This window comes from Anarrhichthys ocellatus, unplaced genomic scaffold (genome assembly GCF_004355925.1).
Source record: "Anarrhichthys ocellatus isolate YVR2014 unplaced genomic scaffold, GSC_Weel_1.0 scaffold144, whole genome shotgun sequence".
Taxonomy (NCBI): domain Eukaryota; kingdom Metazoa; phylum Chordata; class Actinopteri; order Perciformes; family Anarhichadidae; genus Anarrhichthys; species Anarrhichthys ocellatus.
In genome coordinates, this window is record NW_022280174.1 from 307683 (window position 1) to 327278 (window position 19596).

Sequence of the window (19596 nt, forward strand, 5' to 3'; positions counted from 1 at the left end):
AATCAAGAGAGAAGTAGAGTCATTTTCTCATAGACTTCTATGAGAGGAGTCGCCCCCTGATGGACATTAGAGGGCGACTTTCAAGTGCAAGTTTCTTCCTAATAGGCTGCCGGTCTATAAGTTGCAGACATATCAAGAAGCCCAGGCTCCTCCACGTTTGAGGGACTCGCACAGAGTCCCTGACGTGTTGACATGTAACTTGTACATTTCTTAACATGACTCAGTTAAATATCGGGGCACTATCGCACCATCTACATCTGCTCTGTTCTCTACAGGAAGGGACACCAAACAGGAAGTGGAAGCTTTCCCTCCAAAGGCGCACCGTTTATTACTGAATTTGCCCTCAGGGAAAAAAAAACATTAAACGTCCGCAACCACCTCCGGTCCATCTGCAACTCCTGCTCGCCACATACAGTATAAATACCGCACTGCTGATAAATACACACCTTCAAGAATACAACAACACATAGCATATAAGAAATGCCTGTGAGTATCGTTTCCTTGTAGTCTATCTTGGGAGAAACTATTTTTTACAGAGTCCATGTTGTATTTATGGCGAGGCCATGACTAGCAGTTTGGTGGCACCACACCCACTCCTGCTGTAAAAGAGCGTCTTCACAGGAACTCTACTTGGCAGTGGGATCCTATACTTAGCAGGCTGGCTTCATACATGGACTAGATGAACAGAGTGTTTTATTGTCTGGTTTTACTGGTAGTAGCAGTGGTGATGGGACAGTTAAATAGAATAATACAATAAATGTTTTTCGAAGGGCCAACACTCAAATGTCCAAATTAAAATAGCATGCGTCTCCTCACTATGTAGGATGTCTCATCTTTTGGAAGTGCATTCTAGGACAGTCACAGTGAGTGACAGTCCTTTTAATATACAGCGGCCTATAAATACGACTCTCTGGCTGATTACTATCCTCATTTCAGACTGACTAACACTAGTTCTAGGTCTACTAACACCATAATGTAGCTGCATATTAATGAAGGAAAGAACAAACATACACCCAACTCAAACCAAATACAGAATTTAGATGTCTGTAATTGGTAAAAACATTTGTAGAAAACAGATGTAACAGTTGGACAAACCATACTAAATGAATACAGTCAGAGATGCAGAGTGTTCTTCAGAGAAAAGGTCTTCCAATAAACAATCCGTCTATGGTTTTTCAATTATACTGTTCAAATGAATGAATGGCCATCCGATCAGAAGACAACACTGGTCTAAATCAAGTGGAACACACACATTAACAGACACCATAGGAGCACAGCAGCATCTACACTCTGTACACATGACTGCTTTCCCGCTCTACTTTGAGCTTCTGGTTTTCATTTTTTCAGTTACAAGCCAAGACTGCGGGTGACTCATCGCTGGTTGGCAGGGGAAGCAGGAATTTGATCCACATTAAATTTACAGCAACAATTCTGATTAATATTCAGACTTCATGGTCGAACTACTGTATCAACTTTGACTGTGACGAAGGCACATAAAGCCACACTTTTCTGGTTTGTTTGCAGGTCCTCTAAATGCCTCTCTATGTGCTCGTTTCCACTGAAGGCGTCCGACTCCTGCCCAGAAAGTACCAGCATGCAGAAGTGACAGGAAATGATGCATGCATGCAAATCAAACATGGTAGACAAGACACTCTTATTGCATCTTCTTTGCTCAAATAAGCACTTCAGGTGTGGAATGATTTGGCCAATAAACTGGCCAAACGTCAAATTAAATAATGAATTCATGGTTCCGGTTATGAAGGGAAATGAATCAGATCAATTAACCAAAATACATATTTTGCTGGTGAATCATAACTCCTACAAGACTGTGCGAGGCCTCAGAGAGTTTGGTGTTATTCATGTGAGAAGCCACAAGTACCCAATGATCCTGAAAAAGAAAAACAGATTTGATTCCAAAGCTGGGAGTACAAACCCTATATTTGATTTTCACTTTTCTGAAAGGTCATTCCAGGCCTTGTGGGAGGTTGGCTGCCTGACAGCTGCACAGCCACACACTCTGGGACTGATGGAGTCTTTTGTTCAGTCTCTGTGCAAAGATACAGTCTTTGGCCAACAGGTTGATGCACGAGTTTTCAAAAACTTCCCTTTTCGTCCAGCTTGATTAGAGCCAGATATAGAGCGGATGCAGCAGATATAATTAGCCTAGCAGGCCCTCCAGTTTGGCTTTTTATCCAATTAAATCTGTTTGTCATTTGGGTTCCTGCATCTTCTCCACATCAGAGTCCAAAAAAGGAAAGATACAGCCTTTATTTGCATGCAACGTGAGCTAAAATATCAGCATGGGTCTTGAAATGTATCTCCTGCAGCAGTTGTGTGACACTCACATGAAGCACATTCTCACAGTGTCCACCCACCCACCCTCTCTACATAATGACCTCAACCACCTGCAGACGCCGCTCGCTGCTCTGCGCTCTCATCTTTGATCGTGACGCCTTGTCTCCGCTCAACATCCTGTACGCCCCTGCACTAAAGTCTGAGGTTCCACCTGAGAAGTGAAACAGAGAGCAGCATCATATCTGGGAAACACTCCCCCCCCCCCCGCACTGTAACTGCACTACTTGCATGGCTGGTTTGTGCAGAATATATGAATTTATTGTTAAGCATCAGGAAACATTTGGAAGTTCAACCTCAGGTCCTATAATCAGTCTAGTTTATAATAAACTGTGTAGCCAACATACAGACACTCGGACCCTTAACCCTCTGAAGCCCAAAATCCAATCATTATCATCAGATTTTCATCTGTCCTTGAACACATCATGTGCAACGATCGCTTACATCAGAAAAAGCAACCAAAACGAATCTTAATATTTCATCAAAAACATTTTTTATATATATATAATTTAAAATCTCGGCCGAATGAACCCTTTGCTTTAATCAGATTCTGTAAAAAAAATGCAATAAATTCTAAGATCCTCAGCACAACAGGACCAACAGTCACCTGACAGACATTCAGTGAAGCTTTGGCTGAACTGCAGGCTGCTGAGCACAGAGAGGAGAGGAGAGGTTCAAATGTAAATGGTTCCAGATACACAGAACGAGGAGCCTCATTTCCCACAACAACACAACATTGGTAACACTTGTGGACACACGGAAAAATGTTGAATATATAGATTCCATTGTTTTCCAATTTTTGTAAAGATATTCAACTTGTTTTTTTCTTGTTTTTTATCATTTATGGCAAGATATTCAACTTGTTTTTTTCTTGTTTTTTATCATTTATGGCATTGTAACTGTTATACTGCACAAAAGACATGTTTGAGATGCAGGACTAAAATGTCCACAGAGAGTAAAATGTGACCGGAGCAAAAAAACGCCCTAAAACTGCTTGGAGTTCAGAGGTCAAAAACGTCCCCATTGAAACTACAACTTTTGATCCTACGTCTATTACGGCATCAAATCACACATTATATTAGACTTCAATCTAAAGCCCTGGCTTCTAGACTTTAGTTTTGACTAATTCCCATCAGACGTTTCCTCCTGTTTGCCCTATGAGGCAAATACATACTATTTACCAACAGAGGCATTAAGTAAACAAACTGGCATTTAAAGAGTTAACATTCTGAAAATGAATGAATATTTAGTACTTATGATCAGGACTGATGTTGGTTAAAAGAGTCCTTTTTCTGAAACTGCTCAAAAAATAAAAATGTGTCAAAATCAGTATTGTTGCTAATCATTGACATATCCTGACCAGTGAAAAACAATCCTCCCAGCATTTAGTTTGAAGAAAATAATTACATTTTCATCTCTTTTTTCCATAAAGACAACAGTGGCATTATGTACAAATTGCCAATTAAAATTCTGAAATGAGTCAAATGGTAGTTCTGATTAGGACCGATGTTGGTTAAAAGATTTAACTCGGCGAAAGTGGAAAATAAAGTCATATTATTTTAGTAAAGGGCACAACTTTAACAGTTGTGGTGTTTCAGAGGACAAAGGTCAGGCTCTCAAGTAACAGCTGTTGGAGCTTCCCACCCGCCCTGTGTCAAAATCTTTGCATTAGATTGAACCACTACAAAGTGGGCGGGCTTAGAACATAGCGCCATGCGGAGCTACAGAGCACTGTGGCCCCACACACACCTCCCAGATTTAATGATGGCTGGATGTCATGACACTATTAGTTGGTGCTAGCTTACGTAAGCAGACGTCATATTTTACTTTTACAGGAAGAGAAGATGGTTGGATTTGGATATCAAAATCCAAAGAAAATAGATGAATAAATATTCACCTGGACTTTAACGAAAAGCTTTCTGTGAAACGTAAAACCCTAAACATCGATTCCCATTTCTCGCCAAACCCCTTTTTTAACTGCACTAAACCTTTGCATCGCTTGGAGCCGTCAAGCTTCTTAATGGAATCCTCCAGTAGAGAGCGATTCAACGACGGCCTACAGTATGTGGTGAGCCTGCTACATCACTAACCACTGTCTCAGAGGATAAAATCATCTAAAAATAACTGTCAGAGAGCCAGAGGAGACGGTACATGCGCTCACAGCGCTGGCAGCGGGTCAACACACTGTCGCACATCTGACGATCATATCTGGCTGAAGCAGAAACAAACATGATGCAAGACCACGCATGCTCTGCATGCAGATAACAAAAGAGCGAGCTTGTCTGTTGACTGCTGATGGAAGATAAATCTGTGCAGCGCCATGAGCTCACTGGGGTTTAGTTACTGAGTTAATAACCAGAGAGCATGTATCTTCAGGGACTGAGCTTAAATCCACGATGAGTTGGTTTTTTTGTTCTCTCTGATTTTTTGGTGGCAGCTCAAACGGAACATCGTGCAAAAAGACGAGGGCTGGGAATCATTTTGAAATGTTTAGTAGTAGAAATCTTTTCAGTGAAAAGGGTCTAAAATTGGCAGAATTTTGTTTCAAATCAGGAATTTCATATCTAACTAATCAAAGAAACACGAACCAAAACAAGTGTGAATCTAACCGGAGAAACGCATTTGTGTCAGAACCAAGAAGAAGTTCCTACCTCAAGACTGCAGAAGAGAGGCCGCATTACGACATCCTGGGAAAAACGAGCTGCCATCTGTTGATGCAACTTCCTGCTGATCTCTGCACAACTTGCTCTCGGTCCCAAATTCAGTTGTTATTGACGGAGAAAAAGGAAATCATGAAAGGATAAATCTGCTTCAATAAAACTTGGTTCTCATTTTCCTAAGTTTGTATCATCATTACTGCCAGTTACAACAAGGTGAGAAACTGCTGATGGACAGTGCTGTCCCACAATGCAATGCACGAAGAGATACAGAGAAGCTACTCACTCAAGCTGCAGTTGGCGGTGAAACAATAGAAAACTATTTAACAAAAAAGTTTTTGTTTTTTTTTACTTTTAAACATCTTATTCACTCTCAGTGAAGTGTGACTGGCAGTGGTATTCCAGAGCTGCTGTCTGATTGACATCTGGCACATACATTGCATAATTTCATCCAACCACAAACCAACATCCACTGGTTTCTCACACTCACTGTAAAAGCTCTAACAACTACTCGATATAGAAGATACTGTAAACTATGTATTGTGGAAGTGGGACGCTGCTTATCAGGTACTCAATTATGTATGCGAGGAATTAGTTGACCATTTGGAGAGAATATTATAGAACATGTGAGTTAGTAGTTTTGTTTGCAATATCCAAAAGTAGAATAAAAAGATTTGCTTCTTTTTTGGGGTTTTGCGAGTCGTGTCTGTATTCTTCCATCCCCACCAACAATGTGTTATCCTTCATACTACTCACTAAGTCATACTGTACACGGTAAGAATTTGTACAGTACATGCATGCATATCAGTATGCAACTGGGACACTGCTTCAGGGTCTGGTATCTGGAGTTCTAAGAAAAGATTAGGCGACTAAACATTGCAACCATGTTTACCGTTTTGGCAACCAAAAACTTCAGAGCGTCCGAGGACGAATACGTCTTCGACCACACTGTAACGTCTGAGTAAAGAAGAGTCACAGCGAGTGAGCCGTCAGTCTCATTCGGGTTGCTATACGGTCAGGCAGTGAGCTAATAAACTGCATTTACAGTGAATGTACAGCAGATGACGGGTGCACCTGTTCAAGGTCACGGTTAATTCAGATGAACTTTGCCTTCTGCTCCACCTGTTCTATACTATATCTACATCCAGTACAGGCCACCACAGACCGTCCAGAGATCTGAAGATGCTGACACACATTTCTCAGTCATCATAATTGGTGAATAATAGTTATATCTAAATTACTAAAATATGTATGGACTATTAGTAGTAACTGCACCAGCATACAAACATAGTATGAGTATGAGCTGATATTAGCTTCACAAAGCATGTACGCTGAAAATCATTTTCACTGCAGATATTGATTGATCTATCAATCAGAGTATTCTATATGTAATTCTGCATACCTTTACAATATTGTGATACTGCTTCTGTATTGATAAAGATATTTGTATTAACATTGTGCCATTGATTTCAGCCGGATCACCCAGCCCTACGTAAATGCTTTTGCTTTGAAAAGCCTGCATGTCATCATTTGTATGATGACATGCAGGCTTTTCAAGCTTTGGGTGGAGAAGCGTATTGTATATTGGTATCTTCTCGTAATCAAAGCATCACAGACTACAGCAATGAGTCGTCATCTGACCCGTGATAAGGTGAGAGCCGGTCAGCTGACAGTGAGACACAGGAAGGAGCAGCTGTACAGCATGGCTGCATGTTACTGTATCACAGCTTGTCAGTTACTAAATCACCTTCATTATGACACGTCAGTGCAAGATGACCCCTATTAAAGGCACACATCTTCATCGAGCAGAGTGGCAGCCTCGACACTGGCTTTTACTCGTCAGCTCCCTCCAGCAGTGTTGGCCACAGACGCTGGCGAGCGTCTCCACCTGATATTTACTTTTCCCCTGGGCCTTGCCGCCCCACCGATTTACAAGGCAAGCAAACACAACATCGGCGCATAAGGTGGGACAGCAGGGCCCACAGATGTGCAACAAAAATCAGCATCGTGCAACAGTGTGAGAGCTCCTTGGAAACAGACGGCATTGTGGGGGATCAGAGCAGGTGGAGCTTCTGAAACACCCTGAGGTTTGTGGCTTCCTTGCAAAAACCGAACGACTTTGAGAAAGAATGTTTCATTCAAATTCGAACTGCTTGTGCATAAAGGACAGCCTGATACAATATCATATACAGTGCTAAACATTGTATATACACACGTGTGTGTATATACAGCAGAGGTTTCTTTGATCCCCTGACAGCTCTGCTTGGCCTGTTGATGTGGCTGCTGGAAACACAGCCAGGACCTCATTCAGCTGTTAGCAGTGCACAACTTCATTTAATAAAACGTTAATTTTAACAAAGCTAAATGTTTCATAAAGTTAACTAATTCTTCTGACATTTCACATTAGTCACCACAGAGCAAGGCAGATGATAAACAGAAAACGTTTTTAAAAGTTACAATCAATTCTAACATTCATCTTGACCCCGCGTGCCAAAAATAAAGACAGCTGTTTGAATAGAATGCTTAAACTATCACGCGCTAAAACTGAAACTAGCGAGCAGCAGGACATGTAACTACTGCAGCTGTTTACCAAACACTTCAGCTCCGACACACCTACACACTTAACGTTACACAAGTGCTGCTGTCATTTTGCAACACAGCTTGCATCGAGAAATTAAGTGCCTACATCACTATTTGAAAAATGAATATTTTACATGGCTTTTGCTTGACGGTATAATTGTAGCTGAATAAAACAAAAAGACCTTAGAATGTCAATCTTTTGGAGCAGCGTGCCTGTTTTTCCCACTATCCTCCTCTCCCACCGAAATATATCAAGGAATGCGGCAGGAAGCACTGCGAGAGAGCTGTGCAACATTATTTATTAAATTAAAAGCTTATTCAAGTAAAATGCACAGCCGACCAAGCCTGAAAACGTTACAGTACTGTAAAATGCGACAAGCCATGTCTCCCGACCTGCGTACGTCTGCCGAACAGCAACACAACAATTATGGCCAATTTTGTATTATTTTGGCAAAGTGTTGCCTCCATAACCATGTGAGCGATATCCGAACTCTCAGTCAGTCAAGTTTCCACAACGCTGTTGTCAGTAAAAACCGCTGAACATAAACACACGAGACGTTTTTCTTTGCTTCACTCACCCAAGCTGTTTGTAGAGGAATCCATAATACGAAGCGTAACTTGTGTGAAGTTTATTCAGAGGTAAAGCCTGGACTGAGGTGGGTTTTCCATGCTGAGAGGAGTGTCAGAAGTCACACTCTGGGGACCTGTGTCAAAGTGTCAGGTTGAGCAACACGAACACCGGAAACGTGGGCAGTTTTCCTGCAAATAAAGCGCTATTGTTTATTAAAGAATACAAAAATGACTAAAACACATTCATAAATCCCGTTAATATTACGTAAGAGTATATAATTACGTCGATAAAAGTAAATAAGATAACGAATTAAAACATCAAACACCTCGCTAACTGAGATATCGAACGTGTCCACCGGAAGTTACTTACCTCATTATGGCTAGCTTAATACTAGTCGCGGGAAGGCACCGACGAAGAGATGCGTTGTGAAGTGTCATCTATGAACTACCTCCAATAGTTATTGTCTCCACTCACAGTAGATGTGGAGTACCAGAAGAGCACAAGATAAAACTTGCAACACAACATGTTCAGGCTACACATCAGCGCCTGTCAAATAAAAGCTGGGAGCCTATATTTGTTTGGTAGCCATTTGTCGCCATCTCTCGGTGGGGTTGTGTAGTGCAAAACCGTGTAACGCATTAGTTACGACCCAAAATACGGTAATACATATGCATTCTATTTTTTATTTAACGTTAGCTTTTACTTGTAACGCCTTTGTTTAAATACATTTTGTTTTAAAAGCATAGCGTACATTGTTGGGTGCCACTAAATATCATTGACCAAAATAGGCGCCCAAATACCTTTATGACTGTCTATCTTCGAGGAATGTTTAACACAATTCAATACCCCTAAACGTATGTCTACTGTACAAAATCATACAGTCTATGCGCAGAACAGGGGTGGCGGAACAATTGTTTGCGCTAATGTGTCTGTTGTTTGGGGGGAAGCGAATGTATGTAGGACCAGGAAGTTCAGCCGGCTTTACATCATGGAGGCGTCCACGGGAGGTTGATTTCTGAAGGAGACTTCATTTCTTCGTACGTTCGTCAGTTTAAATGGTGAGTATTGAGCAAGGGATGAAGAGCTAGCCTAAATATTTTAGTGTAAAATGTACACCAGTCATGTATTATAGAATATCAGGTCATAAGGATAATTTGGCTGACACTTTGCCCTAATCACCCCCTCTTTTATGCAAAAGTTATTACAAAAATATGTCCGCTTAATGTTTTCTTGGCAAATATTTATACGCAATAGAAGCTGACTGAAGAACGTTTATGAATAAAGCAGAGTCTCTAAAAACAATAAATAATGTATTATAGTAAACATTAAACTGCTCTTCAGTCAGAATCACAACAAAATCCATAGTTCTGGGTGTTGTCACTATTGTAGTAGAATAGAATACCTTGAGAGCAGATTTGTGAATGTTCAGCTGTTCACCGTGTCATGTGCATCGTCCCTCTGCAGTTCTGTTCCCTAAACGTTGGTGTGATGGCTCTACCATGAAGTGTGCCCGCTGCCTGCTCCAGCTGCAGTGCCTGAGACTGGTTGGCCAGTCAGCCAGGTCTGCGGTTCAGTATGGCGCTCTGCTCCAGTCAGCGTCCTCCAGTCAGCCCAACACGCTACGCAGCACCCCGCACCAGGTAAACTTTAATCTCCACTGTTAGGGCCAGATGCAAAAATATTGGTCATTTCAGGATGTTTGCATTATAATCAAAAGGCAGAAAAAGCACGTAAGAATGACTCTGACCTTTCCTCAATGATGAGTTTTCAATTCTGGATGCATTCAACCCACCAAGCAGCACTAACCACAATAAAATCCCAGCCTTTTTTCTTCTTGCCAACCAATTGTAGGCATTGAGAGGTTTCCACGGCAGCCCAGGGCATGCCAAGGGTCGACCTGTACCCGCGGAGTTCATCGACGAGGACGACAAGAAAAGGGACAAGTCCTTGGTTGCCCACGACGACCTGTTTGAGCAGGTGGCCAAAGAGGTCAAAACCAAGGCCACATTCAATAAAGTGGTGGACGTCTTCATCAAGAGGGACGTGAGGCGGCGGGGTCACGTGGAGTTCATCTACGCCGCTCTGAAGAAGATGCCGGAGTTTGGCGTGGAGAGAGACCTGGTGGTCTACAACAGGCTGCTGGATGTTTTCCCCAAAGAAGTGTTTGTGCCCAGGAACTATATCCAGCGGATGTTCAACCACTACCCCCGGCAGCAGGAGTGTGGAGTGCAGTTACTGGAGCAGATGGAGAACTATGGTGGGTGTCTGTAAACAGCCTGCTCATGGAATCCCTGGAATGGATTTGGAATACGTTTGACATTAATATAGCAGCATCTGTCAGTCTAAATGATTGTGTTTTCAGGTATCATGCCCAACATGGAGACCAAAGTCCTGCTGGTCCAGATCTTTGGAGAGAAGAGCCACCCCATCAGGAAGTACCAGCGCATCATGTACTGGTTCCCCAAATTCAAGCACGTAAGCCCCTTCCCCGTACCCCAGCAGCTGCCTGAAGACCCAGTGGACCTGGCTCGCTTCAGCCTGACCCGCATCGCTAACGACCGGAACGCTAAAGTCACCGTCCACCAGGTACAACTGTACGCGTTGGATTGGTGAAATAAGCCGGTTTACTTTCTCTCAGAGAGCGAGTTGGTCAGATGGGTATCGATCTCATGTCTGTGTGTAAAGTACAGAGATGGAGATAGCTTAGCTTAAAGCTAGGCCTGACTCCAGCTATAGCGTGATTTGCTAGATACAGTTGGTGGGCACAGGTTTTGGTCTCTGTACAGACACGATGGTATCAAACCTAACAACTTCACTGTGGTGACACGACTCAAGAAATAGTTGCAGTTTACAACTACCCTTATTTTAAACATTTGTTATTACAAATGTTGACTTACAGGTTAAACCAACAATATACGGTGTTGGTAGATGGATTGAAACTTGATCAGGTTAAGCTAAGCTAACTACATCCTGATTCTAGCTCTACAGGGACTGAAATACACACACAGGAGGTTGATCCATCCATTCATCTCCTTTAAATTCACAAATAACAGAGAGAGCTACGTGTTAGCCTGTGCTAAACTAGCTCCTGTAACTAAATGCAGTGTCTCATTGAGGATGTCTTTATTGTTAGTTCTGAAAAAAGTTATTTTGAGGTTAACTCTCTAATTTTCAAACCCATGATTTTTAACCACCAGTAATTTAAACAATTAATTTGTTAGCATACAAAAACTACAGCTGTCATGAAAAACTTAATGGGAGCTGTTCATTCTATATTCTTCTGTAATTTTTCAAACGCTGTAATCTTTTCTGTCTGAAAAACATCCAGCCTTTTGTTATTCCCTGTCCATTTTTATAGTTCACTACTCAACTGGTCTCAGTCCGTCAAGCTAGTGACCTTTAATCAATGACGGTCTGGGGCTTATGGGAAATGGTGTTCATTTATATAATAGAAGAAGAAAAAAACATTTTACAAAGGCGTTGCCCAACTTGCATGGAAAGATTATAAGATTGTCATGTAAAGGTTGGTCATGTTTTTTTTTTAATTTATTTGCTTTTTTGGTTAAACTCCCAAGTTGTCTAGATAATGTGCAATATTGCATTGATTTTTGAAAACTTATCATCCCTTTCTAGAACCTCCCACATAATGTTGAGTAACGTTATGTTCAGCTCTCTGCAGTTCAAACACAACAAGCAGCAGAACATAACGAACTGCTCTACTTTGTTGTAAACACTTTTTCTTTCTGTCTTTGTCAACCAAAAATGTTTTTTTGCTCTTCCCTTTAGCTGCCCTGTACAGACGTTACAGAGAGTGGAGAGCAGATCACACAGCCACATATAGTAGGTACGGAAACTGTTTGTTTGTCTCACATTAAATGTGTACCAGCGTGGTTTAGTAAGTGGATATAGGAAGAAGTCTGGGATTCAAATCGTGTATACTGCTCTGTGACATGACAGAAATATGTCAGATATTGTCTTCTTTGAGTAATAATTGCAGTAAGTGTTTTTTTAGCCTTACTGAAAAGGAAACCAGAGAAACGACAGTAACAAACCAGGAAACTGGATTATTCAGAAATGTTGTGTTGGTACAATGGTGGGGTCAGACCTATAAATATATATCCAGACTTTTGCTCATTGTCTTTGTTTTCCTTCCTTCCTGTGTTGACACCAGGTATCCAGAGCCCCAGCCAGGTGGAGCTGCTGGCGAACCACAACCCGAGCAGGCCGGTGTTTGTCGAGGGCCCCTTCCCTCTGTGGCTGAGGAAGAAGTGTGTGTACTACTACGTCCTCAGGGCTGACCCCACACCGCGCGACGAGAAGGTAGGAAAATCCTCCGCTCCTCCGATGGAAACAGATTGGGTGTCATCTAGGAATCCTGTGCTCCTGATCTTACTGAAGCTGTGTGTCGTCGTCCCCCCCCCAACAGGTCGAGGAACCCTTTGATCCAGAGAGGTGTTTGGACTATCCTCTGCAGCTTGAACTGGATTTGGATCGTGACCTCGGGGACGAGGAGAGCTTCGACGTGGAAGACGGTAAGACACCGAAGCAGTCAAATATATTTCCGTGATTATTCTTGGTGAGAATGAAAGCACGGGTGTGTACACTGAGTGTGTAATGCAGCTGTTGTGTGTCTTGTATCCAGTGGACGAGGGTCCAGTCTTCGCCATGTGTATGACCAGCCGGGGCGAACAGGCCGTCCTCAACCAGTGGATCTCCGGCCTCCAGGAGAACAATCCCATCCTGGGTCGGGTCCCCACTCTGTTCCGCCTGGACGCTGGGCCCCGGGAGCTGCAGGGGGCGGCTGACAAAGAGTCAGCCCACCACCACGGCCCAGAACCTGAGACCCAGAAAGAGGAGAGACAGCCTCAAGAAGAACCTGAGGTAACAGTGGAGGAAGAGCCGAGGACGAGCCAGAGGATGAAACGGTGATCAGCAGTCAGACTGTGCAGTTAAGACTGAAAAATCCTAACATACTGTACTGTGATGGGTAGGGGCTGGACTAGTGTAAGCTGGTTCACTAAACTAAGCAGAACCTGAGGAGTCTATGTCTCTAATTATGGTAAGCTTCTGTAATCAAATAAATTACATTTTAAAAAACTGCGCTTCCTCATTTTAGTCTGTCAACATTAGGCCAGTCAACATAACTACTTTTGTTGGACGATATATTGTTCCAGAAATGATCGTGATAATGATGTTATTGTGTAATAGCATAATAATGCAAGTAAACCCTGACAAACAGCAATGATCTTTGAATTCTTCTCACATATTGGAATTGGAAAGAGAGTCACTAAATAGTGTGTAAGAAACAACACGTGGTTTATTATACTCTTGTCTGAATTCATGACAAATGAAAAGTATTGTGTATTTTCTCATTTAATTTAATTTACTTAAGTGCAGAGTTAGTTAGTATGTGCTTGTAGTTGTCAATTTAGACAACTTAATTGTGTATCACGACATCTGGATTCAGGATTTCATCACAATATGATTTATCCAACGATAAATGATCTAACCTGAGGCATCAACTCGCTAACAAACCACCATTTTCTGACAGAACCGAAGCCTCAGACTTGGAGGTGTTGGCATTCTCACCTCATACTCAGCTGTAAACCTGTAAACCTGGTATCTACACTCTGGACTAGATGGCTTATAGAAAGGACACAATATTTCCACAGTACCTCCAATAGGACTCCCTGAGGGACACAATGACAAGTCCACAAAGCACGTACAGTGTAAGAGAATTCTGATAACTCGGCCGAGCAGAAAGAATGGTAAATACACAGATCCGCCCTTTTTGTTACCTTCTCTAGTGTGTCTTCATGAAGTTCATTAAGGTTCAGTGTGTAGATGCCCTCCTCTGCCCCAAGAAGCAGGTACTGATCTAAGAAGGGAAAGTGTTTGTTAAAGGGAAAATATTGTTTCCTGGATCACAACTCATGTTCAGCTGACCTGTGTACTAATTAATGATTTAGTACGTTTCCCCAGCAAATAGATTAAGTCCTTGTAACTAATTCATTGAAGTGTACCAATTTAACACAGTCAGCGTTTTAAATCATGTTAGTTGGTTAGTTATCAAATCAAAATGACCTTTCCAGCAAACGTCTCAGGAAATAGTTTAAAAATTAGAAACGTGTAAAAACTGACTGCAATGACAGCAATGGTAGTGAAGACAACAACTCCCATGATCCCGCACTACTTCACTACCGAACCAAACTCTTTCTTTGGTTATTGTTTTGATTGAGAGACCCCTAGTGGCAGAAAATAACACATTGTTCCTTTAATGCTAAACTTCACTCATTAAACATGTTAACATGCTAACACAGCAGGATAACATGATACATGACATGCTTAACATTAAGATATTGACATCCAAAGCTGGTAACTTTACTGTTAACATGCTACTCTAGTGTGCTAAATTACATACAGCAAAAAAGAATTGTTATCACAAAGAATATTATTATATTCTACTGCTTTAACTGTTTTCTGTAGATTCAAATAAAAGACAAAATAAAATAAATAGATAAATACATTCTAAACATGTACATGTCCAAGTATATGCAATATAAACTTGATAAACATACAATGTGACAACTTTATCAAGTCTCTGTGACTTTTGTGACCTACTAAGTTGCTTGTGACCATCCAATATTCTCAAAATGCATAAACATATACATCGATATATCCCTCCATAGAAGTGGAGAAAGGACATAGTGGGAGAGAAGAAAAATATAAATTAAATTAAAATTAATAAATACAAAAGGGAGGGGGAGGGGACTCATGACTCCGTTTCTTGCTGTACATACTTATAAATTCCTTTATTTACTGTCTAAAGGATCCTCTCAACTCTGGTCAGGAAGTTTTATACTATTAAAATGGTCTATAAAAGGTTGCCAAATATTGTTAAATTTCTCTTCTTGTTTTTTCAGAGAGAATGAAATTTTCTCTAGCTCCAAGTTTCATAACATGCCTCATTAGATTTAATTGTGTTGGTGCAGTTGTCCATTTCCAATTGATTAAAATCAATCTTGGTGCCAGCAGGCTAACAAATGAAATCATATTGTGTTTCACACCATTTTTTACTCTGTTAGAGTCTGTAATTCCTAGAACTGCCTAAGGGATCCAAGTCTATGGGTCGATGCAAAAATTCTGATAAGGTCTAAAAGATATTGCTCCAATAGTTTGATATCCTCAGGCAACTCCAGAACAATGTGTTGCCGGTGCCAGCCAACGTTCAAATGAGGGATCTATATCTGGGAATATTCTACTGAGCTTTCGTTTAGACCAATGTAAACGGTGTTGTAAAGGACCTCTGAGAATGTGTAGTGTATTTAAATAGATTGTTCCTTTTTTGTCTTTTATTTTGGACGTTTTGTCACTGGAGTCGGTGCATTTCCTGTTGCGCTTTTATTTTGAAGGTATAAACCGGAAGTAAGAAGCCGTTAGAAAGCCGTTAGAAAGCTGTGAGAAAAGTCGCTAAAGGGACGGAAAAAGTGATTTAACAAGGAAGATGGATACGGTTTTATTATTTTAGCACCTGGCCGATATAGGCACAAGTTCTTACGGTGTGATTCATTAAAGACTTATGGACCATCAGTTCAAGACTACAGACCATTATTCAGCCGGGATGCTACAGATGTATTATCTTAAACTGCAGAAGGCCATGTCTTGCACACACTGAGGTGTTATAAATCTGTTCTAAGGCTGTTTCCCACTGCTCCTCTGAAATCTCTGTACCTAGGTTGTCCTTCCAAACTGATTTCAAGTGTTCCATAGTTTTTTCCGTTATTTTTGACCACGGATTCTTTACAAATTCAGTTTATATTTAGTTTCATAAACTTAGTTCAGGAACGGGACCACGCCCAGAACACGGCTCATTTCCCCTGCACAAGTATTTAAGCTCAACGAACCTGTTCACTTCCTCTTCAAATCCGTTCTCTCATGACGTGCGATCCCCGAGCCGAGACCACGTACCTCACAACATGGACCTGGAGATCTCCCTCACTCCTTCTGACAACGATCTCTTCGAAGACGATTCTGCTGAAGTCCCGGAGACAGCACCGTCTCCCATTATCTCTCGCCGCCAGCAAGCTCAGCTGAGATCAACCATCTCCGACCCCCGCAGCGCCCGACATCTATCCTCGGACAATTCCGAAGTCGTCAGTCCTTCGCCGTCCAACAACCCCAGGGGGAGATCCCGACTCCGGCGTCCGAGGGACATCGTCCCTCCACAACGCCGCTCTTACACCCGCTCGAGATCCAGCCGGTCGAACAACGGCCAAAACCAGAGCGACCCTCCTCCTCCACGCCAACGCTCCGATGCCCCCCATACATCCAGCATTTCCGAGTGGACAGTCGCTCGACTGAAGAACGCACTCACCCAGCTCAATATCCATTTCAACCAGTCCGACAGAAAAGCAAAACTTTTCAAACTACTCACGGACGCTCAGCACCACACCTCCTTCGATCGTCGAGCCACCAGAGCACTTCCGGGTTCCCCGCGCAGCAGCTGGTGCCGCGTCACTGACGTCATGACGCACAAGGCGGCCAGACAAGCCCAGTCACACACACCAGCCCCTCCAGAGGGCCAGGTTGTATCGCACCCCCCCCCATACTCACTCTGCATCAGGGATACCTCACCCCGCAGTCTCTTTTCCCCATCCTGCACTTCCAACCCACGAACATGCATCCTTTCATCCAAGCATCTTTCCCTCTTCCCTCGCTTCTGCCTTTCCTTCTAACCCAACACCGGCTACCCTAGCCGCACATAATGCTCCAACAGCAGGATTCTACGGCGGAACCAGCAGCCAAAACCCTGCGTTTCCGCCTGTCTCTGCTTTCCCCCCTCTCTTCCCCTACCCTCCCCCTCCCCATAACCCATATGTAACTAACCATCCTTTTTTAAATGCACCCCCTTTTTCCACAGGTCCACCAGCAACCAACCCCAGCTTCCTTCTGACTCATCTTCCTCCACCCACCAGCTTTACTTTAGCCACAGCACTACCCCCAGCACGGCCTTTAGCATCCGCACGACCATCCCCCGTGCCACATACGCTCAGACAACAGATTCTCACAGGTAACTACATCGACCCTGCCCAACTCATTCATCCATCCACCTGCAATCCCCATATCCAGAGGGAATTAATCACCGCTTTCGGACCCATTGAACTCAAACAGCCACTCCCCACCTGATCAAAGGAACTCACCACGACTGAATTTGCCTACTCTTTTTCCCTATACCGTGATATCATCTGCTCTGTTTTCCCCGACCGCAGGGTTGGACGACTACATGGCACTTACTGTATATTCAACCTAGCCTTGCGGTTTGGCGGTAATGGGTTCTACACCTACCACTTCCTTTTCACATCCGAAGCCGCCGGTCGCGTGCAGCAGTTCAACCAGGGAACATACTGGGGAACACTCAACCCAGAACTGTACTGCAGAGTTTTTGCACAGCTCGTGCTTCTCTAAATTGCGAGCACTGTGGCGCACCCTCTCATCCGGCCTCCACATGCACCCTCGCAGCACCTCTGCCCCACCACCCCAGTTTCCCGCAAATGAAGCCCCCCCCGTTTACCGCAGCCTGCCTCCATTACTTCCCCCACCATCCATCACCCCTAAACCAGAAATCAACCAGCCACACACCTCCGGTGGTCCCCCCAGAGGTATGGACAAAAGAGGTAGACCAATCCTCTACCAGGGCGTGAGAATGGTGTGCAATAACTTCAACGACCTAGGATGCCAATCCTCCAGCTGCCGTTTTCTCCACACCTGCTCCTTCTGCGGGGGGGGGGGTCCACGCAAGACCAACCTGTCCCCATCAACCAACAAAGCACAGCAAGTGTAAGTACCCCAACACACCAATCAACATCCATGCCCTAGCTTCCGCCCTTAAAACTCACCCAGACCACCAGTTCACAAGCTTTCTCATCCAGGGTCTCACCCACGGCTTTCACCCAAGCGTGCAGGTGAAGCCAGAGTCTTCCTTCACTTGTAAAAATTTGCAATCGGCCATCTCCGAACCCCACACAGTCAACAAGCTCCTGGCTCAGGAAGTCAAAGACTCATATATGGTAGGCCCATTCACTAGCCCACCTTTCCCTTTATTTAGAATCAGTCCAATCAGCATCGCTACTAGAAAATACTCAGGCAAAAAGAGATTAATTATAGACCTCTCTTCCCCCCACGGTTCCACAGTTCCAAGCATTAACAGCCTAATCCCCAGCCCGGACTACTCCATGCAGTACACCACTATCGACCACGCGAATCCCTCATTCGCCGTGCCGGTCCAGGAGCCTGGTTGTCTAAAGCAGACATCACAAGTGCCTTTAAAGTACTTCCCATCCACCCCGACTACTGGCCCCTTTTCAGTGTCCTCTGGAAGGGTGCTTATTACTTCTCGGTGCGTCTAACTTTTGGGTGTAAGAGCAGCCCAAAAATCTTCGATTGCCTTTCCGAAGCACTCTGCTGGATCCTGATCAACGTCCATAAACTTCTGTATGTCATCCACCTCCTAGACGACTTCCTCACCGTCACGTCACCTTCCTCTCCCCCAGCACTCGGCCTCCACACTCTAACCGCCGTGTTCCAGGAACTCGGTGTTCCCCTCTCCGCAGAGAAAACCGCAGGTCCCAGTACATCCCTGGAATTCCTCGGCATCACCCGCGGCTCCGTCTCACTGCAAGCATCCCTACCTAACGAGAAAATCAACCGGATTTCAATAATCATCTCTAATTTCCTCCTGGCCCCCGAATGCACCAAACACCAACTCCTCTCGCTTTTAGGCCACCTCAACTACACCATCCGCATCATCCCCCAAGGCCGATCTTTCTTGTCACACCTCCTTTCAGTCGCCTCCTCCGTCACAAAGCCCTATGACCACGTCACACTCGACAAAGCTTGCAAGACAGAGCTAAAGCTATGGCACCAGTTCCTCTCCTCCTGGAATGGCATCTCTTTCTTCTACAACGAGCACATCACCAAGCCGGAAGACATCCAGCTGCACACAGACGCAACACCCTCAATCGGTTTTGGCGGCCTCTATGGCAACAAGTGGTTCTCAGCCCCATGGCCGCCCGAATTTGCATCCCTTCCTCCGTCAACAAAGACCATTGCCGTCTACTCGGACAACAGCGCCATCGTAGACATCATCAATAAAGGACGGTCACGTTGTCTAAACATAATGATGTTCATGCGTAGACTAACCTTGGTTTCAGCCCAGCACCAGTTCATCATCCGAGCCTCCCACATCCCAGGTCATTACAACTCCACTGCTGATTCACTCTCGTGTTTCTCATTTCAGAAATTCAGACGATTAGCACCAACCTCAGACCCTCTGCCGACTCCGGTCCCAACGTTTTCAGCCACCATCTTCAACTGACCCCGCAACTGGAACACCTAATCTCTGCCTCTCAAGATGCCATCCTCAACAGCGTCACCCCT

At 43.7% G+C, this 19596-nt stretch overlaps 2 protein-coding genes across 4 annotated transcripts in view; one reads left to right on the top strand and one right to left on the bottom strand.

Annotated features, from left to right (window-relative positions):
* eml3 (EMAP like 3) overlaps positions 1–8896 on the bottom strand; it is a 60218-nt gene extending 51322 nt beyond the window's left edge. For 2 of the 3 annotated variants that reach the window (XM_031877706.1, XM_031877704.1), the window contains exons 1-2: positions 8530–8895; positions 8168–8348 (exon numbers count right to left, since the gene is read on the bottom strand). In XM_031877706.1, the coding sequence (XP_031733566.1) occupies positions 8168–8192 (25 nt within the window). In that variant the 5' untranslated portion in view covers positions 8193–8348; positions 8530–8895. Of the gene's footprint in view, positions 1–5003; positions 8349–8529 lie in introns of all 3 variants that reach the window. The other variant, XM_031877705.1, reaches the window with a different exon arrangement.
* Positions 6926–14440, top strand: ecsit (ECSIT signaling integrator). The gene is made up of 9 exons (XM_031877707.1): positions 6926–7096; positions 9108–9218; positions 9625–9800; positions 10012–10417; positions 10523–10746; positions 11947–12004; positions 12332–12480; positions 12587–12692; positions 12803–14440. Exons 3-9 carry the CDS (start codon positions 9660–9662, stop codon positions 13087–13089), a joined length of 1371 nt encoding a protein of 456 aa, XP_031733567.1. The 5' UTR covers positions 6926–7096; positions 9108–9218; positions 9625–9659; the 3' UTR covers positions 13090–14440.
* The last annotated feature ends 5156 nt before the right edge of the window (positions 14441–19596 follow it).